Source organism: Barbus barbus, assembly GCF_936440315.1.
Source record: "Barbus barbus genome assembly, chromosome: 40".
Classification (NCBI taxonomy): Eukaryota; Metazoa; Chordata; class Actinopteri; order Cypriniformes; family Cyprinidae; genus Barbus; species Barbus barbus.
Genome location: NC_136718.1, coordinates 5,224,274 through 5,246,729, shown reverse-complemented (window position 1 = coordinate 5,246,729; position 22,456 = coordinate 5,224,274). Strand labels below are relative to the sequence as shown.

Here is a 22,456-nt window from a genome sequence, read left to right as displayed (position 1 = left end):
TAATATAATATACAATCAAAATTACTCTCTCAAAAATGCTGGGTTAAATACAACCCAGTGCTGGGTAAATACTGCACAGAACACATGCTGGGTTGTTTTCAACCAACAGTTGGGTTAAATTTTTATGTTTAAATGTCGTGGCCTAATGGTTAGAGAGTCGGACTCGTAATCCAAAGGTTGCGGGTTCGAGTCTCGGGCCGGCAGGGATTGTAGGTGGGGGGAGTGAATGTCCAGCGCTCTCTCCACCCTCAATACCACGACTGAGGTGCCCTTGAGCAAGGCACCGAACCCCCAACTGCTCCTCGGGCGCCGCAGCATGGCTGCCCACTGCTCCGGGTGTGTGTTCACGGTGTGTGTGTGTTCACTGCTGTGTGTGTGTTCACTGCTGTGTGTGTTCACGGTGTGTGTGTGTGTGTGTGTTCACTGCTGTGTGTCTTCACGGTGTGTGTGTGTTCACTGCTGTGTGTGTGCACGTTGTGTGTGTGTTCACTGCTGTGTGTGTGCATGGTGTGTGTGTGTGTTCACTGCTGTGTGTGTGCACGGTGTGTGTGTGTGTTCACTGCTGTGTGTGTGCACGGTGTGTGTGTTCACTGCTGTGTGTGGGCATGGTGTGTGTGTGTTCACTGCTGTGTGTGTGCACGATGTGTGTGTGTTCACTGCTGTGTGTGTGCACGATGTGTGTGTGTTCACTGCTGTGTGTGTGTACGGTGTGTGTGTGTTCACTGCTGTGTGTGTGCACGATGTGTGTGTGTTCACTGCTGTGTGTGTGTACGGTGTGTGTATGTTCACTGGTGTGTGTGTGTGCATGGTGTGTGTGTGTTCACTGCTGTGTGTGTGCACGGTGTGTGTGTGCTCACTGCTGTGTGTGTGCACGATGTGTGTGTGTTCACTGCTGTGTGTGCGCACGGTGTGTGTGTGTTCACTGCTGTGTGTGCGCACGGTGTGTGTGTGTTCACTGCTGTGTGTGTGCACGGTGTGTGTGTGTGTTCACTGCTGTGTGTGTGTGCACGGTGTGTGTGTTCACTGCTGTGTGTGGGCATGGTGTGTGTGTGTTCACTGCTGTGTGTGTGCACGATGTGTGTGTGTTCACTGCTGTGTGTGTGCACGATGTGTGTGTGTTCACTGCTGTGTGTGTGTACGGTGTGTGTGTGTTCACTGCTGTGTGTGTGCACGATGTGTGTGTGTTCACTGCTGTGTGTGTGTACGGTGTGTGTATGTTCACTGGTGTGTGTGTGCATGGTGTGTGTGTGTTCACTGCTGTGTGTGTGCACGGTGTGTGTGTGCTCACTGCTGTGTGTGTGCACGGTGTGTGTGTGTTCACTGCTGTGTGTGTGTACGGTGTGTGTGTGTGTGTGTTCACTGCTGTGTGTGTGCACGATGTGTGTGTGTTCACTGCTGTGTGTGTGTACGGTGTGTGTATGTTCACTGGTGTGTGTGTGCACGGTGTGTGTGTGTTCACTGCTGTGTGTGTGCACAGTGTGTGTGTGTTCACTGCTGTGTGTGCGCACGGTGTGTGTGTGTTCACTGCTGTGTGTGTGCACGTTGGATGGGTTAAATGCAGAGCACGAATTCCGAGTATGGGTCACCATACTTGGCAGTATTTCACTTCACTTCAGGGCAGTAACCCAACCGCTGCGTCTAAACAACCCAATCGCTGGGTTCGTCCGTATTTTACCCAGCGCTGGGTTGTATTTAACCTAGCATTTTTTAGAGTGTATGCAATTAAATTTTTACAGTTTAACGTGGTTAAAAATATTTAACGCAGTTAAGGCAGGGGTGGAGCTGGGGTTGGCCACCCCTCTCACAACTGCTGCTCCGGTCTCTTTGTTGTCTTGACAAAAATTGTATTTATTTAGATGCAGAAAGTCTTTATGCAATTGTGCAATTATATGTAAAAGGTTGTGAGAAAATACAATGCGTGTCAGATCCACGTTATGTTCAGCAGTGGCAGCTCTTAAAATAATAGCAGCCAAAAAAACCTAAAAAAAACCCAGCTACTGTGATGTTTGTTAATCAAAGAACGAAAGACAAAAGAAGAAATCAATAACTTTTGTAGCTTTAAGGATTAATTTATATTTAATTTCGAATTTAGTGCTTGATAACTTGATTCAATTTCTGCATTTTTCCTACTTACTGAAGGGCACTGGTAGTTAAATATGACATTTATTATAATGGGTTTATGTGAAGATTGTTTTAAGTTCAATTTAAATGTTGTTAATTTTTGAAGTCTAATAAATGTTCAAATTGATAGATCTCAGTTATACTGTAATGTTGAATGGCTAGTCAATGGTTAAATGTTAGGGTTAAAAATATATTTCATAGAGATATCAGTAGTATTGGTATCAGTGATACTTTCAAAAAAGATGCCACTAAACAAATATAAAATATATACTGTATTTATGATGTTTTTACATTAATTTGAAGATTGCATGTGAAATTATTGCAATATAAAAGTATATTTAATAAATTTAATGTTAGGTGAGATTAATTGTGTCGAAAAATGTGTGATTAATCCATCGATTGACAACACTAATTATAATATAATTATTATATATGATATTTATGTTATATTTATTATATTAAATTATATATAATATGATAAATACTTATATTATATATTTATTTTTTTCTGTGTGCTACCACAGCAAAATTGAACCTTAATGAGCATTTTTTTATAACAATTTTTGTAATTTTGTAATAAATTTTGTTACATTGTTAATTTCTGATAAAGGATTATACTTTTTTTGTGTGTGTGATGTGGCTAAATCCATATTTCATGTTATATTTTATCTTAAGGTGAAGTTGTTACAGTGTAATTACATAAATAAGCATTGAGTAATATTAATTAATGCATTTACATGGAATTAGGTTTAGGGTTTGTTGCTTGTAATTATGCATACTTTACTGTTATTACTATAGTAAGTACAATTACACTGTACTATGTGTAACAACGTCACCATAAAATAAAGTGTTGGCACATTTAAATATTTACTAATAAAAGATATTGATGTGTAACTAATGGAAAGGTCTTGTCTGGCAGGATAAGCAAGGCCTTCCATGGTGGCTGGGCATCAGCTATAAAGGCATAGGACAGTATGACCAGCAAGATAAAGTAAAACCTCGAAAGGTATGTTGTGTTTTCCTGTCTCTGGGCACTGGAGGAATATATGTTATATAATCAGAATCATGAGTCATTGTACAGAGCTCAGTATATCCTGTGAAATGAGGCTTTGATTTCCCCAGATGAGACTCACAGCTTGTCAGCACTTGTTTTCATATTTTATTTGCACTTGAGGCTATGATGATATAGAAATGAGGTGTAACATTCAACATAGACTGCATGTGGTACGTAAAAAAGAGGGTGCTGATGAAACAATGGTTAAAGCATTATTTAGAAGAAAAACAAACAAACATGATTCGGTTAGTATTGATTGACAGTTGGGCTGGTTTAGTTTCGCAGACCTGGCAATACTTAAGAAGCGACTCACAGAGCAACTCTGGAGATGAAGTTTGTGTGTTCATGGTTCATGTTATATAGTGGGACTGCAGAGGTTGAAGACATGGGTTGAATTATGTGGTTTTGTGCATCACGAAACTCATAGGGCCCCAAAGTCATCATAGAGAGATTATGTCACTAATAATGCACAGAATTATATAACACATCACATCACACGCTTGGGATAATGAACTGAATAACTGGTTTAGGATTCTCTGGCTGGGCTAGAACAGCTTGAGTGAGAGTGATCCACCCTGGGCTTGAGCTGAGTTTCACAGCCTGCGATGTGCGAGTCCTGTGAGGAGCTGCTCTGGCATCTGCAAGGCTGGGCCAAGACTGCATGCCTGAGCTCCTGTAGGAAACCTGATGAGACAAGTCAGGAACCGCGAGTAAAGACAGCTTCAGCAGAGTAGACGGTAACATAATGAAGAAGCTCAGGATTTGATTAACATCTTTTAACCTTCCGACCCGCCGGTAGATGCTCTAAAAGCTGGATAATTCAGTTTCACATGTGAAGTCTTGAGAGAGTTTGTTCTTGTCGGTAACCTGCAGACGCCTCTGCTGAAATGTTGTGATGGTTTTATACTGTATTTTATATGGATTATATTGGTAGAAATGTTTTTGTAGCAACCTCACACCTACTACTTTTTATGGCAGAATAACCATAAAACTTTAGGGTTACTGTTAAATGTCTAAATGAAAAAAAAAAAGTACCTTTCAAAGGTTTGGGGTCAGAGATTTTTTTAAAAGAAAGGTATACTTTTTTATTTAGCATTTATGCTAATAAATGTTCGTCAGTGAATCCTGAAAATTGTATTACAGCTTCCACAAAAATATTAAACCATTTTTAACATTGATAATAATCAGAAACATGTCTTGAAATCATCAAATTAGCATATTATCATGATTTGTGAAGGATCATGTGACACTGAAGACTGGAGTAATGATGCTGAAAATTCAGCTTTAATCACAGGAATAAATTACATTTTAAAATATATCCAAATTGTAATAATATTTCACAATATTACAGTTTTTGCTGTATGTTTTTTTTAATAAATGCAGCCTTGCTGAGCAGAAAAATTCTTTCAAAAACCTTAAAAATCTTACAAACCCCAAACTTTTGTATGACGGTGAATGCATACTCAGTATGAATCAGCTTGAATATGAATGTATTTTTAATAATGATGTAATTTGAGGATTACTGTGGTTACATGCAGTACTGCAGCGGTTGCCAGGTTGACATGCACTGAGTCATTTTGCAGTGAGGTGTAGTCGGTGAAGCACCTGGACTCTGTGAGCTCGAGAGATCAGCCTGTGAAACTCTCTCTTTTCCTGATTTAGCTCTTCCAGTGGAAGCAGTTGGAGAACTTGTACTTCAGAGAGAAGAAGTTTGCTGTGGAGGTGAATGACCCTCACAGGTGAGGAGAAATAGAGATCATGAGCTGGATTCCACCGTATATAAACTTCTATTTTTGGGGTCAGTAAGATTTTTTGTATATATGTTTTTAAAGAAGTCTCTTACAGTAATATTTTGAAATAATATTAGAATTTAAAATACCTCTTTTCTATTTGAATATATTTTCAAATGTAATTTATTCCTGTGATGTAAAGCTTAATTTTAAACATAATTATTACAGTCTTCAGTGTCACATGATCCTTCAGAAATCATTCTAATATACTGATTCGCTGCTCAAGATGATGAATGGAAAGTCCCAAAAAACATTTATTTCAAATAGAAATCTTCTGAAAATATAAATGTATTTACTTTTGTATTAAATTGAATGCATCATTGCTAAATAAAAGTATTAATTTATTAAAAAGAGAACTTACTGACCCCAAACTTCCAGAAAGGCATTTTAAATTCCATAAACAGTAAGCAGGTATATCCATTATATTTATAACAGTATATGAATCCGATTTGAATTTGCATTGTAATTCTTTAAAAGTGTAAGACACATTACGCCTTATATAATGCAACAAGAAACAGAAAACGCATGAATATTTTGAAAACTTTTTGTCAAGGTAAAATAATCGTGCTGCTTAATGTTATAAATGCAAGTTTATCATTAAGAGGTATTAAAAGCTATTTAAAAATTAGTAAATGTAAAAACAAAAAAATTATCTTAGTATGGAATTTGGTTAGTTGCTATTTTTACAGAGTGAATTTAAGTGTTTTCCAGTTTCCTTCTCTGAATGTGTTCCAGTGACCATGCTGCGTGTGTGTGTGTGTGTGTGTGTGTGTGTGTGTGTGTGTGTGTGTGTGTGTGTGTGTGTGTGTGTGTGTGTGTGTGTGTGTGTGTGTGTGTGTGTGTGTGTGTGTGTGTGTGTGTGTGTGTCTGCGTGCAGGCGAACAGTGACTAAACGCACATTTGGTCAGACGGGACTGGTGATCCACACTTGGTATGCCAGTCACTCATTGATCAAAACCATCTGGGTCATGGCCATCAGCCAACACCAGTTCTACCTGAACAGAAAACAGAGCAAAGTAAGTCAGCATACACACATCTATCAGACTGTCCAGATACACATATACTGTATCTATATAAGGATAGTAGGTTCATATGAATTGACAAGATTCAAATCCAAAAAGTTACATCAGGCGTTACACCACTCCAGAATTATGAAACATTTCCTGTTCTTAATAATAGTTGCGCTACACCCACTGTCTTCTGGCAGCGCAGAGGTGTGCGTGTTTCATAAATATTCATGTTTTCAGGTTTGATCTTTTTCATCTAAAATTAGGAATTGTAAAAAACAAACACATTTTTTGTGAAGAAAGATCACAAATGATTTTTTTAACCCTGCGAAATAATAGCCAGAAAAATTGAACATTATATTGAAATTTTAGACAAAACATTTGTTTAAAAATCTATAAAAAAGAAAAAGCTTTTTAGGGCTCGTATAGTATGATATAGTGAGAATAGGTACCTATCTCAAGGTGGAAGTCAGCAAGTTTTGATGATGTTGATCATGAGGCCTTACATAGTAGACTTCATAGGGTTAATATAAAATCCTTTATCCTGTTTATATTAATTACCAGGCAAAAATCACCACGGCCAGGAGTTTAGGAGACATCGCATCTGACCTGACAGAGAGCGGAGCGTCAAAGATGAACAAACTGAGCGCAGGTGTGAAAAATCAGCTCATCATGGCCAGTAACGGGAGTCTGGTTTCAACAGGTACATGAGCTCTGATCTGATCCTCAGGATAGTTCAATAGTATTTAATGGTTGAGTCAGCCTCTGTTTATCCATGTGTCAACATGCTTCCACAGATATCCGTTCACATATTTAGCGTTAATGAGCTGCTCAGATGGCTTCTTTTCCTCTTATGTGTGTTGCTTCCTCTCAAACCTTTTCTTTCATTGTAGACTTTGCTAAATGTTATTGAAGTTCATTGTACTTTAGTCTTGACGTCATCTTTAATTCTTTTATTGTCATAATGAACGCATGCATTATTTCACAGGTTCGGCTGACTCTGAAATGAACGACGACCAGAAAAAAGAGAAACTCTCCGAGCTGAGAAAGAAAGAGAGAGAGATCCAGGATATACTTAGCCAAAAACTGACAGAGCTGAAGGAAATATGCCTGCGGGAGGCTGTAAGAGCAAACAAGCCCATTATTTTTTTCCTTTTTGGCTGTGTTGTGATCACATTATTACATAGCAAGTCTAATAAATAACATAGAATTGCCAATATACTATGTATTATAAATAGTTATATTGAGAATGAACTTATATTTTTGATTTAGTGCTGTCAAACGACTGATTAATCATATCCAAAGTAAAAGTTTTTGTTTACAAAATATGTGTACTGTGTATATTTATTATGTATATATAAACACACACACATTCAGTATATATTATGACCCACGCTGGTTTTTTGTGTCTTTCACCCATTTACAGTGCGTTTTATCTGCTTTCAGGAACTCACTGGCAAACTCCCAAAAGAGTATCCCCTCATCAAAGGCGAAACCCCTCCTCATGTTCGGAGGAGAGTCGGGACGGCCTTCAAATTGGATGACCTTTTCCCATATAATGAGGTTAGTGTCTGGCCAAGTAGAGGACTGAATAATATATCAGACACTGGGGGTTTGGCTCTATTGCTATGAGGCTGTCCTGAGCTGGTCAAATGCCAACATGCCGTTTTTAGCTCACGTGTGTCAGTATGTGGAATGAATGATCTTCCTCTAGTCTAGTGTTTGTCTATTATCACCTGTACGATTTTAGCTGCCAAATAATTCCAGGATGTGGCCTTGTATTGGAGATCAAGCTTGGAAAAAAGACACTTGGACGTTCTGTTTATTGATTGGTGGTTTCAACCACAGATGTTGATTGAGAACAAACCTAGGATATATTTTTTTTAGGTTGCGGCCTTAAAGACCCCATAAGATCATGATGGGTTATAATTCATCTGTATTAGCTTTGAGGCAATCTACATGTCAGAATACTCAGAAAACTTTAGCAAATTTGGCATTTCGGAAAACGTACCACAAATATTGATGACTCTTCTCACTCCTACCGACAGGCACATTTCAAGTTTTGGACAGATTTATGAATAGAATACAAAATAATTTACATTGTTTTGAATGCCAATCTTTCTTCCTAGGATCCATACCTCAGAAATTTGGAGAGCCGCTTTGCGTTGCAGCAGAAAATCGTGGAGGCGGCCAAGAAGCTTGCTACTGAGCCTGACATCTCTAAATTAGTGAGGAAAAAAAGGAGGAGGAACTGTCTGGACGCCATGCAGAAGCTGCAGGAGATCGAAGATGAAATGAACCAATACAGACTGAAGAAAGGGCAGAAACCCACACAGAGAGCTTCTGTGATCATAGCCGGTATGTGAGACAGATGTTTGCTGAAGTGACTCATCTCAGGTCAAGGACACCCCGTCAATCATAATAAAAACTACATTTTTTACTTGAATGCATGAAAATTCTTGACCTAATCTTTAGTCATATAATCATTCTTTATATAGAATAGTTTTAACACTTTATCCCCTGTCAAAAAGAAGTGTGCTTAACTGTATTGAATGTGCACTTCAAGTGTAGTATATTCAAATCTTAAAAGTATATTTTTAAGAAACTGGATGTTCAGATAATATAATATCAATGAAATAAAAGGCCACTTAAAGTGACTTATAGTGCATTAAAAAGTGCATTTTGTAATACTGTCATTATGTTTTACTTAAAAGTACATTTTATTTCCTTTTAATAATATTTTGTAGTGTTTTACAGAAGTACGCTTATTTTTATTATAGTAATTTTAATTCTAGCTTGTTATTTGATTTTACATAAAAAGATAATATATTTTAAATGGGACAAAATTACAACTTTATCATTACAAATGTGTTACAAATTAAATAAATGATGCAAGTTGTGATATAAAGTATATTGAAGTATATTTTAGTTGATCATAAATGCTTGTCAGTACAGACAATGCTCAGCACATGTCCATCTGAAGGAAGAATTAAAGCAAGATATGCATGAACAGAAAAAATGATCACTGCAATTTTACTGTGATTTTGATTTGTGGCTCAACCAATATTTAATATACTGAATATAAATATGGTACATATACATTTATTAGGCTGTGAATTTTCTGTTGATTTAATGTAATTAAAATAGGGCTTAATTAATAAAATTACAATATATGATTTAATTTATGTTCATTAACATAACATCATTTCTCTTTCTTCCATAGATGAACTGATTCAGTCCGAGTGCAGCTCCCTGTGTGAAAGTCTTCCTCTAGATGACGGTAATGACATCAATTATGAAACCACCATCAGCTCTCTGCTTGTGTAATTAAGATTTATTACCTCACTTCCAGTGTTTCTCCATCAGCATTGTTCCCTAATGTAGGCACTGAGTCATGCACATTAACACACTCATAACAGATCATTTATCATGCAGAACCAACAATGAATTTATATGGTGTTATTTGAAACGGATGCAACCAAATGTAGCGGAGCAGAAAACATGGCAGTCAAAAACCATATTTGTATCTTCAGAAGATGATGGCCAGAGGCCGCGTTCCCGCTCCGTCCAGTGCTCCCCGTGTCTCAGTCCTCCTCTGTCATCGTCCGGCCTGGAATACAACACTGAGAGACGATCCTCATCCAGCGACACACATCACGACAGAGCTCTTAACAGGTGTGAATACTCAAAGTACGACAGGCTGGGCTGAATCTCATGAATACTGTGAAGAACATGTCTGGGTCACTCCAGAAAAAAAATATTATTTCAATATTTTTATATTATAGAAATGTTAAAAAATATATATTTTTATAAGTATTTATCAGTCATGGTAGCAGTTGTTTTTAACTATTTTTTAAATATGTCAGAAAATAATAATGTTCATTATTGCATTACTGTAATAAGATTTTATATAGATTTGATGTAATTAATATGAATTATATAACGTTTAATAATAATAAATAGTAGTAGTAGTAGTACAAAAAAGACAGAAAAGCACCATAAAAGTATATGTAAATCCCATACTATATTTCTAGCCTTCTGGCCGATTCAATAGCTACAGTATGTGACATCAAATCTAGCATATAAAAACGTCATGAAAATAATGTAAAAAATAATAATGCTGCTAATAATAATAATAATAATTTTCCATTTGCAAAAACATTATTTTTAGTTTTTTGACGCTAACACGTGTTCTTGACAGTTTTAGTAAGATTTAACATCTGAGCTCTTGGTTTAGCATCACTGGACATTTCTCTTTCATCTAAAGTATTCTTTTGTCTGTTTGAGTTCAGATTAGATCATGAGGTCCAAGGCCCAGGACATTATTACATCCCCCGAGAGGTGTTCTCTGCCCAAAGCAGTCCATGTAAAACTTTACCCAGAATGCCGAAGGACCCCCGCAGCTTACCGCAAACCCCCGTCATGCCCCGTAATGCCTACAGCAGCAGCCAACTCAGGTGAGTTGACTTGGTCCAGTAAAACACACACAAGAAAAATCTCGCACAACCACATACAACACCCTAAAATTGTGGTGGCGACACAATTCAAACACAACTCACAATTGATTCAGAAAATATAAAAGTCTTGATAGCTTTGTGGCTTTTATGTTTCTAATGCAAGTAGTTTATTTTATTCAGTGCATTCTCTTTTACCAAAACAAATGATATTTATTGTGTCCTGTAGGTCGGAAGGTCACATCCGTGGTTTCCGGCACCGCAGTGGCAGTTTGGAGTCCCAGTCACAACTCCTACACTCTCACTGCGCAAACAAGTCTGCCTTCCCGCTGTCTCCGTCCCGCCGTAGCAACAGCACTGAGGTGCTGGACGATTGCTCGTCCTATACCAGCATGTCCAGCATGGACTACTGTCTCCCCTGCTCGGCCACTCCTCCCTACCGCACACTGGACTCACAATCCCATGACTACCGGCTCCACCGCAAAGTGGAGATCTATGGCAATACGGGCAGCATGCCCAACTTGGTCCCTCAAAATTCCAGCTGTTACGGCTACCAGCAGAATCACTATGGCCCCACGGCGTACTACGTGACTGGGTATCCCGGCTTCGAATATGAGCCTTGTTCTAATGGAGCTTACGTCTATGAGAGCGAACTTGAGGGTCACTATAACGTCAACCCCACTTACCCAGCACATGGTTACCAGAGTCGTAGTCGGAATAGGCATTATGGAACAGAAGGGTCGGATAATTTGTCACAGAATCCATACGCCACTGTGAGGCCCCCTAGAGGAAGACAGGGACCCTTGAATGAGGTGTTGACGAAGAACATGTACAAGGCTTTGGTGGCGGAGCATTTGAAGGGATGGTACAATCGCAGTGCTGGGCACAGGGACCCAGGTACATATCAGCTGGTGTACACCTACAAATATGACCGAGGTTCCCAGCACAGCTTGGGTTACCAGACACTGCCCGCACCCTTCAGCCACTCCAGCCGAACCAACTCGTTCTCCTCAGGTAACTACAGTTCCTCAAACATAATTTGCAGACTATGAATAAAATCAAACATATGGGCAACAAAATGCCAGGTTCTGGTGCAGGGCTGCAGTAAGCAGTTGTTGGCACCAGTAGAAACCATTAATCATGGGCCCCTTGGCTGAAATAGTGTTCCCAAGTTATCTGGATCCTTCTCGATCCAGTCAGGTCCACCCTCAAGCCAAAAAGTGCCGTTGTTCCACCTTTTTGGTGGCCCTGTTTTAGTATGACTGAAACTATAACTTCCAAACTCAACAACACTACTGACAAAATGCCAGGTTCTGGTGCAGGGCTGCAGTAAGCAATTGTTGGGCCCTGTTCAAACCATTCATTATGGGCCCCATAGCTGAATTATCATTCCCGAGTGGCCCGGGCCACCCTCAAGCCGAAAGGTCCAGTTGTCCCCCCTGCTCTGGTATGACCAATAAATTACTTCCAAACTCAGTAGTCAACAAATTTAAAAGGACTATAGGAATTGATTTTTTATCAAATTGCACAGTGGAAATGGACCAGCGAGAAGTTAGATATTGATATTTTGTCGACTGCCAGAGCGATTTGAAATTCTGGTAAACCTTGGCAATGAACTTGTCCTGCACCCCTTGTGCTATGGGAATGAGTGATACCTTATCATGCAGCATACTGAGGAAAGCGTGCTAGTACTATAATTGAACTTTCATCAGGTAGTCAATAAAATGGCCAGAAAATCCTGTAGATGTGCACTTCAGGAATAGAGTCACATCTGGAGACCAGAATACTGTAGAGACTAGGTCGCATACCCTGTTCCTGGAGACCCAATGCCCTGCTAAGTTTATTTCCAACCTGCTTCAGCTCACATAGCCTGTGATTTTTTTTTTTTTTATTGTTTTTTAATGATCCCAAAGACCTTGATTAGCTGGTTTAAGTCTGTTTGATTAGAGTTGTAGCTAAACTCTGCAGGACATTGGTCTTCAAGGAGCAGGGATGCCCAATCTTGTTCCTGGAGATCTACCTTCCTGCAAAGCTCAGCTCCAATCTTGATCAAACACAAGTCTGATGTGATAATTACAGACAGGTTTGTTGGAGCAGGGTTTGCACTGAACTCTGCAGGAAGGTAAATCTCCGGGAACAGGATAGGGCACCCCATTTGTAGAGACTTGTGGTGGACACTTTGACTTGGGCCAGTAAGCAACCATCCAAAACATCCTAGCAAGGATATAGCAGCCACACAGAGCACCTTAGCAACCCCATAGCAAAGCCCTTGCAGCACCCTAGCTTTGTAGCATTGAGTTTTGCATGGGTTTTTACCCTTAACATTTTCTTTGATAGTCCAATTTAGATGTTCTGCTGACTGTAAATAACTATGTCAACTACCAGTCATTAGAATATTACTAGACTCTCAGCTTAATATCTGCTAACAATTAATTATACAGTCCCCAATAGACGTTTTACTGACTATAAGTAACTTTGCAAGTACATGTCAACTTGTTTTCTATCCCTATCCCTAACAGTCTACTAATACTCTAATGAAAGTTAGTTGACATGGAGTTGCAAAGTTTCTTATAAAAGTTAGTAGAATATCAAAAGTGGATTATCAAAATAAAGCATAAACTTTTCTTCTGATGAAATTTAAGTTAATGTTACTTTACCATATCACACCTCTCTTCCTCACTAGTGTCGTCTACTGCCAGTGGAGGGGGAAACTGGCAGAATCATTTAGCCGTGGGTCTGACTGATGGTGAACTGCCAGACGGTCCCTTGAGCGCTGGGGCTTACAGTCCTTCATACAGTCGCAGTCCTACTCACAACAGGTGAGACAGAAAACTACTTTGGACAAGACCCACAAACCAGCTATTTAGGTGTATTCATAATCGGTATATTCGTCAGTCCGTCTAGGTTTGGTTTGCATATATGTTTATGGATGCTGTAATGTAAAGCTTTATTTTAGTAACAGCTCTCAATTTAGGCTCTCCACAGTGAATACTATCAAATTCAGTCTCTACCTTGTGCAGGTGTGTCCAGTCCTGCTCCTGAAGGACCATCTTCTTATAGAGTTTAGCCAAAGCCACTGGAAGGCAAGCCTGCAACCTTGAGCCAAAAAAAGTAATGGCTAATACTGACTTTTCCACTTTGGTGGTACGCAAGAAAGGAGACCAGAGGCAGTTTTTCTTTAATGGATGTCAATGAGGCTTCACTACACTGAATAAACAGCTTTTTTGAGGAAACAGCTTATCATTTAATGAATCCACGTTAAATGGATTTTAATGTTTTACAGTAAACAATAGTTTTGGATTGAACTGAAATTAGTTTTATAAGAGAAGTCTCAGACTTTTTGCGACAGGTGGGATTCAGATTACGGCACTTCCCATTCATTCCTATGGCATCCGTAAACGACGATTGAGTGTTGCACAGTTCTGACTGAAATTCAATGACTTCAAGGCTATAATGTGATTGGTTATTAAGGCATACGTCATCCAAGTTGACCGTTATGCTTTCTCCAATAGTAAGTAATACAGACCCTCTCATCTCCCTATAGTAAGACAATCTCTGGTTTAGCTTTAACCTGCTAAAACGCACCTGCCTGGAAGATTCTAGTAATTCTGGCACCTTGAGTAGCAGGTTCAGGTGTTTTTAATTAGGGTTGAAGCTAAGCTCTACAGGATAGTGGTCTTCCAGGTCCAGGAAGGACCAGGATAACCTTTCTGAGACTTTTGACTGGCGTTCTGTAGCAGGGGACTTAACTATGGATGCCAAATTTTATCTGACACAAATTAAAATGAGGCTTTGAGATATGAGGCTTTTTTGTCATAACGGCTTAAGGCAGGAGTGTCCAGTTCTGCTCCTGGAGGGTGTTCAGCTTCAACACACGCACCTGGAAGTTTCAAGTGATACTGAAGGCCTTGATTAACTGGTTCAGGTGTGTTTAATTAGGGCTGGAGCACGATAGTGGCCCTTTAGGAGTAGGTTTTGACACCCTGGCTTAAGGCCCTAGGTAACAGCTAATGTTTACAACATGTTGTGTTTTGAACTCTAGACATTTATGGAAATAATAATATTTATACTTTGTCCTGTCAAATATGGCTTCTGCCTTAACTAAGGTCTGTTGTATCAGTGTTAGGTCATAATGAAGTAATTTAGTGTATTAAAATAATAACCTAATACAGTGATATTCAGTTGCAGCCCATTTTGGGCATCTTAACCACATTTAGCAACCACCCAGCAAACACAAAACATTTCCAGTTGTTGTACTTTGGTTGCAGCTAGTGGCAGTGCAATGTTTTAAAAACATGCAAGTACCACACCTATGATAAAAAAAAATAGTGTAACCAAAGCAAATTGGATAAAAAAGAAAAAGTCAAACAAATGGTGCTAACTAACCATAAAAACAAAGAGATCAAACAAATAGAACAAACCAAACAAATAATAGAACGGAAAGAGATCAAATAATGCAGACAAAATGATAAAACAAAATAAATCAAATAAAACGTTCAAATAAACAAAACAAATAAAAACAAAATAGATGGATCAAACAAAACAAATAATACCTTCAAAATGTGTAAATAACATGCAAAATGCATTGTGCATATTTAGATTGCAAAAACAGACCAAATTTGTTGTGGGGATTTGTACATGCAAAATAAAACGTTGGTTTGAAACATTGATGCTCGGAGGCTGCTAGTGTTTTTTACATTGTTGTAGATTTTTAGGATGCAAAGAAAATCAGAACAAATTACAATGTTTGTAAAATATTATATTATATAATACGTTAATTAATACATCATTTATGTATAACTATACTATAACTACATAATTTCTGCACGGTCAACGACTGTAGTTCAATCTTTGTGCACACTTTTAGGGCAGTATTAATGCCTGTTACAATGCTTTTACTCAATTACTGTGGCCTTTCCATGGTACTTTTCAATCTAACTACATTATTAAGACAAACTCAACATAAAAATTCTAACTGTTGACATGATTTAATGTTTGCAATTTCTTATGGCAGGTTCCCGTCGGACAGTGCCACCTCTCACACATCAGAGCCAGCAGAGGTGTTCGGTGCCATGGCCAGCTGTTCTGACACAGAGCATTAAAGAGCACACGAGGACAGGTCGTCTTTCACTGATATGATATTATTTTGTACAAGTCAGAGACTTGCACTGACAGTACCGATTTAAAGCTATTTTTATGCTCTCTCAAAACCTTGAGCTTTACTTTTAAACCAGTGAAACAATGAAAGAAAGTTATGATTTTTACAAGATGACCTTAACGTCTAGTACGGGAAATATCCTCCTTTTTGGAATAGCTGATTCCGCATGTCAGTCCTGTCACAGAGCGCATGCTGATGCCACAGCAACATGACTGCTGTATTCACCAACTTCTGCAGGACTAAAAGACTACCGGCACAACAGAAAGTAGAAAGAAACAGAAGCACCTTACAGACAGATGTGGACAACATGGACCTAATACTCTCGTGCCTCAGAATGGGATGTGTTTCTGAGAAACGCTGAGGCCATGCTAGTGGACGTCTAGCTGAACAAATGACTCGTAAAATCCCCAGAACTGTCAGAGCGTCAGTGTTCATTAGAACTGTGGCGAGAAAAATAAATCAAGCAAACGAGATGTGAACACATATAGTGAATGTCATTTCATACAGAAGTTTCTGAGAGTGAAGAAACTAGCCATATCACATGACCTTTTGGACCTTTTTTACGTTGTCAGTGATAGATTTGAACATTAATTTTGAAATCTCAACACTGCAAGAACAAAATAATGTAAATATTATTATGACTGAGTGGCTGTTTTTGTTTTTTATTTATTGAGCTGTCCGTGCTTGTAGAAGTCCATTTATGCACTCTGATTGTGTACCATTACATAACAAGTGAGTGGTTTGCTTGCTTGATACTGTATATATTTTGACCTGCACAAATTCTGTTAGAACAGCACTTGATTGAAGTAAAGCTTAGCAAGACTGCCGATACAAGACCCTCCAAAATCCAGACGTTAGTTATTCTGCTCTTAAAAAAACAAAGACGCCACATTTTGAGCCTAAAGAATACAGTAAGAATGTTGTCATTGTTCTTAAAGGAATGTTCCAGTTCAGCACAGGTTGTAGAACGGCATCTGAAGAATGCTGTCGATTAGTACATCGTTTGCTCATTCCTCAGTTTGTGTCAGTGCTCTGCGTGTCCAAACACACACACACACACACACACACACATGTACAGAACTGCAGTTAATATGGAAGTCTAGGCAAGATGCTACAGAGAACATGTAAACTTGTACTTTTCTTAAAGCACTTATTTTGCTTACAAATATGTGCTATTTGAGCTGCCAAATTGTAATAGAATATAAATATTAAATTTAAAACTTTAATTGAAAATTTGAAATGTATATCTATCTGTCTGTCTATCGGTCTATCTGTCTGTCTGTCTGTCTGTCTGTCTGTCTGTATATACACACACACGTGGTCAGAATTGTTGGTACCCTTGGTAAATATGATCAAAGAAGGCTGTGCAAATAAATCTGCATTGTTAATCCTTTTGATCTATTATTTTAAAAAATCACAAAAAGCTAACCTTTCATTGGATAATAAGAATTTAAAATGGGAGGAAATATCATTATGAAATAAATGTTTTTCTCTTAATACACATTGGTCAAAATTAACGGGACCCTTTTATTCAATACTTTCTGAAACCTCCATTTGCCAGTTTAACAGCTCTAAGTTTTCTCCTATAATGCCTGATGAGGTTAGAGAACACCTGACAAGAGATCAGAGACCATTCCTTCATCCAGAATCTCTCCAGATCCTTCAGATTCCCAGCTCCATGACGGTGCATCTTCTCTTCAGTTCACCTCACTCATTTTCTACAGGGTTCAGGTCAGAGGACTGGAATGGCCAGCAGAAGCTTGGTTTTGTGCTCAGTGACCCATTTTTGTGTTATTTTTGAGGTTTGTGTTTGGATTATTGTCCGGTTGGAAGATCCAAACATGGCCCATTATAAGATTTCTAACATTATTGATTTTTTATCCGCTGGTATTTGATAGAATCCATGATGCCATGCGTCTAAACAAGATGTCCAGGACCTCCAGCAGAAATATAGGCCCACAACATTAAAAATACAGCAGTATATTTCATTGTGCACATGGGGTACTTTCTTATCCCTGTGTTCACCAAACCCATCTTGAGTGTTTGCTGCTAAAAAGCTAATTTTTTAGTTTCATCTGACCATAGAAGCCAGTCCCATTTGAAGTTCCAGTCGTGTCTGATAACTGAATATGCTGGAGTTTGTTTTTGGATGAGCGAGGAGAATTTTTCTTGAAACCCTCCAGAGCAACATGTGGTGATGTAGGGGCTGTTTGACAATTTTTTTGCTGTTAGAAAATGTTTTCTGACCCCGAGACTCAACTATTTTCTGCAATTCTCCAGCTGTGGTCCTTGAAGAGTCTTTGGCCACTCAAACTCTCCTTCTCACCGTGCATTAGGACGATATAGACACACGTCCTCTTCCGGGAAGTTTCGTAACATTATATGATGATTGGAAATTCTTAATTATTGCCCTGATGGTGGAAATTGGACTTTTCACTGCTCTAGCTATTTTCTTAAAGCCACTTCACTAATTTGTGAAGCTCAATTATCTTTTGCTGCACATCAGAAATATATTCTTTGGTTTTTCTCATTGTGATGGATGATTAAGGGAATTTGGGCTTTGTTTTCCCTCCTATTTATATTTTTGTGAAACAGGAAGCCATGGCTGGATATTATCATGTTCATAATCACCCTGCAGTGCTCAAAATTGTGAATATGAATGGGAATATATACTTCAGAGATATTTTACTCATAATTTCTAGGGGTACCAATAATTGTGTCCAACATGTATTTGAGAAAAAACATTTATTTCATAATGATACCCCCCCCCCCCCCATTTTGAATTCTTATTATCCAATGAAAGCTTAGATTTTTATGATTTAAAAAAAAAAAATCAAAAGGATTAACAATGCAGATTAATTTTCACAGCCTTCTTTGATCATATTTACCAAGGGTACCAACAAGTCTGATCATGTGTGTGTGTATATATATATAAATGACCGGGCAGATGACAAAATTTATAAAAGAAATTAAAATAAAAAAATGAAGCTAATTCAAAACAATAAAATCATACTAGTATAGTAATACTAAAATAACACTGGTCAGGAGCTGAATAACTATAACTGATAAAAAGTTGCATCTGTTAATATTATTTAATGGAACTAACATTGAACAAAAACTTATAACATTAACAAATATGAATAAATACAGTACAAAATTGCATTGTTATGTTAATGCATTATCTAATATTAACTAATTATTGTAAAGTATTATTGTGATTTTTATCCCACTAGTCTCGTAGTCTTGTGTTGATGTGTTATTTTTGTAAGTTTTGTGGCTATACCTTTAAATTATGAAATACTTTTGTGTATTTTTATGTGTATCCCAGTGCAGTGTCCTGTTCCATACACATCTATTGTAAATGCATTACTCTTTTTTTGTTTTATTTAGTTTTTTTAGCTGTCACAGATCAAACTGTATTAAAAGCCTGTATTGAGCCTGAAACATTCCTCTAAGCCTCGTGAACGAAACACCCATGTGCCATGTAGGAACACACAGATCTCCTGCTTTGAATGTCAATCTGATGTACAGATTGTATTTGCTGTATTTGTGGCTTAGAAGCATGTGATGTAAAAGCACACGTTTTAGAAAGTCGTTTGGTGTTTTTTTTAAGTGTACAGTTTGAATGTGAACACTGACCCAGCACACCTTTCATTGGAAACCATGAACTAGTCATTCCTTGAAAACATAGTCTCTCATTTTCCAGCAGGATGTGAATAAAAAAACGAGGTGTGTATTCAGTTGTTACGTCTTTTTACATTACAACATCATTCTCAAACTCCACTGCTGTCGTTACAGATGCAAAACTGACTCAGACTCGGTTGGTTCATAAAGAAAAGAGCTGACAGGAAGTTTTCGGACACGTCTTGACAGGCATTTCCTACCTGCATTTGCTTATATTGGACATTGTCTAAGATGCTTTTCTAAGGACGCTTAATCCAAAGACGTTTTTATGATTCAGCCATCAAGACTTCACTTGCTAATAGTTTAAGCTGCCATGTCAACCGTATGTTTGTATATACTATTGCAGGTTCATTTGCTGCACGACTGGTAATATAATTATCTCAACAGTCTCTTTACTACAGGAGCCTTGCCCTGACAAGAATCTTTGCCATGTTAGCTCTTGTTACAAGGCCCAGCTTATGCACTGAATGCATGACTTTCCATGCAACACAGCTATTTCATTGAGTAATAAAACTAATCAACAGCTTCACCACAAAAATCTAAGACATGCAGCCTGAGACACCAAAAAAGAATGACTCGATTCATCATTCAATTAATGTTTTTAAGTCTCTTAAGAATATTAAAGCTGAATTTTCAGCATCATTAGTCTTCAATGTAATTTGATCCTTCAGAAATCCTTCTAATATGCCGATTTGATGCTCAGTTATTACTGGTGCTCAGTTATTAATAATGGGTCTTATTATCAATGTTAAAAACTGTTTTTGCTACTTAATGTTTTGTGGAAAAATTTTCAGGACTCTTTGATGAACAAAGTTCAAAAGAACAGCATTTATTTACAATTGAATGTTTTGTAGCCTTATATGTCTTTACTGTCACTTTTGATCATTATAATACATAATAATGAATAAAAGTATTAATTTCAATTAAACACAAACACATACTCCAAACATTTGAATAGTATATCATGGTTAATATTATAATGTAATTTCTGAAGGATCATGTGAAACTGAAGACTGGAGTAGTGATGCTGAAAACTCAGGTTTCATCACAGGAATAAATTATATTTTACAATATTTTATAATAAGAAAACAGTTATTTTATATATTTATATATATGTGTGTGTATATGTATATGTATATGTATATAATATATATATATTATATATATATATACACTCACCTAAAGGATTATTAGGAACACCTGTTCAATTTCTCATTAATGCAATTATCTAATCAACCAATCACATGGCAGTTGCTTCAATGCATTTAGGGGTGTGGTCCTGGTCAAGACAATCTCCTGAACTCCAAACTGAATGTCAGAATGGGAAAGAAAGGTGTTTTAAGCAATTTTGAGCGTGGCATGTTTGTTGGTGCCAGACGGGCCGGTCTTAGTATTTCACAATCTGCTCAGTTACTGGGATTTTCACGCACAACCATTTCTAGGGTTTACAAAGAATGGTGTGAAAAGGGAAAAACATCCAGTATGCGGCAGTCCTGTGGGCGAAAATGCCTTGTTGATGCTAGAGGTCAGAGGAGAATGGGCCGACTGATTCAAGCTGATAGAAGAGCAACTTTGACTGAAATAACCACTCGTTACAACCGAGGTATGCAGCAAAGCATTTGTGAAGCCACAACACGCACAACCTTGAGGCGGATGGGCTACAACAGCAGAAGACCCCACCGGGTACCACTCATCTCCACTACAAATAGGAAAAAGAGGCTACAATTTGCACGAGCTCACCAAAATTGGACGGTTGAAGACTGGAAAAATGTTGCCTGGTCTGATGAGTCTCGATTTCTGTTGAGACATTCAGATGGTAGAGTCAGAATTTGGCGTAAACAGAATGAGAACATGGATCCATCATGCCTTGTTACCACTGTGCAGGCTGGTGGTGGTGGTGTAATGGTGTGGGGGATGTTTTCTTGGCACACTTTAGGCCCCTTAGTGCCAATTGGGCATCGTTTAAATGCCACGGCCTACCTGAGCATTGTTTCTGACCATGTCCATCCCTTTATGACCACCATGTACCCATCCTCTGATGGCTACTTCCAGCAGGATAATGCACCATGTCACAAAGCTCGAATCATTTCAAATTGGTTTCTTGAACATGACAATGAGTTCACTGTACTAAAATGGCCCCCACAGTCACCAGATCTCAACCCAACAGAGCATCTTTGGGATGTGGTGGAACGGGAGCTTCGTGCCCTGGATGTGTATCCCACAAATCTCCATCAACTGCAAGATGCTATCCTATCAATATGGGCCAACATTTCTAAAGAATGCTTTCAGCACCTTGTTGAATCAATGCCACGTAGAATTAAGGCAGTTCTGAAGGTGAAAGGGGGTCAAACACAGTATTAGTATGGTGTTCCTAATAATCCTTTAGGTGAGTGTATATATATATATACTTGCTCTGTTGGCTGTGGAGTCAAGACATTTGCAAATATGATTAAAAGATGAATATGAGACAAAACTACAGAATGTCATTTTATTATTAGCCGTTTCAACACATACATGTTTTAAATAAAAAGAACAGCATGAGTTCATCCAATCATTGATGTGAGCATAAGTATTGGGACAGTTGAACATAAGGCAGATATAAAAGATTAAAAGCTATTATTTAGTTGCAGATCCCTTGCACACAATCACAGCAGTGAGTCTGGGACCCATAGACATCACCAGACTCTTGGTCTCATCCTTTGAAATACTTTTCCCAGCCTTTAATGCAGCCAATCCCAATTGTTGCTTGTTTTGGGGAGTTTCTGCCTTTACTCTCCTCTCCAGCTGGTGAAATTCATGTTCAATCTGATTTAAATCTGGAGATTGACTTGGGCAATCTGAGACTTTCCATTTCTTTGCCCTTATAAAGTCCTTGACTGAACTGGCAGGGTGTTTTGGATCATTGTTCTGATGCAATATGAAGAACTTCGGTCCATAAACACAGTTACAAAACTCTTCTGGCTCACCTTTGTGCTTTTTTGCAAACTCTAATCTTGCCTTTCTATGTTTGGTGCTGGTCAGAGGTTTGCATCTAGCTGTGTAGCATCTGTTATTCTGTGTCAAAGTCTCCTGAGGACAGTAGAATGTCAGAACATCACCCCAGCTTTCTGGAAGTTGTTGGTGATTTTACAGACACCGTCTTTTAGGGTTCATTTTCAGAATCAGAATCAGAATGAGCTTTATTGGCC

At 38.2% G+C, this 22,456-nt stretch overlaps 1 protein-coding gene across 1 annotated transcript in view; it reads left to right on the top strand.

Moving 5' to 3' along the window:
* Window positions 1-15,528, top strand: part of LOC306859713 (FERM domain-containing protein 4B-like) — a gene marked incomplete at both ends in the record, with an annotated part of 27,073 nt that extends 11,545 nt beyond the window's left edge. The window contains 13 exons of the mRNA XM_079400917.1: window positions 3,041-3,127; window positions 4,838-4,914; window positions 5,843-5,981; window positions 6,537-6,675; window positions 6,961-7,094; window positions 7,419-7,535; window positions 8,102-8,330; window positions 9,196-9,252; window positions 9,506-9,647; window positions 10,265-10,429; window positions 10,656-11,440; window positions 13,110-13,245; window positions 15,441-15,528. Of these exons, the coding sequence (XP_079257043.1) occupies window positions 3,041-3,127; window positions 4,838-4,914; window positions 5,843-5,981; window positions 6,537-6,675; window positions 6,961-7,094; window positions 7,419-7,535; window positions 8,102-8,330; window positions 9,196-9,252; window positions 9,506-9,647; window positions 10,265-10,429; window positions 10,656-11,440; window positions 13,110-13,245; window positions 15,441-15,528 (2,295 nt within the window). The remainder of the gene's footprint in view (window positions 1-3,040; window positions 3,128-4,837; window positions 4,915-5,842; window positions 5,982-6,536; window positions 6,676-6,960; window positions 7,095-7,418; window positions 7,536-8,101; window positions 8,331-9,195; window positions 9,253-9,505; window positions 9,648-10,264; window positions 10,430-10,655; window positions 11,441-13,109; window positions 13,246-15,440) is intronic.
* Between the last annotated feature and the right edge of the window lie 6,928 nt (window positions 15,529-22,456).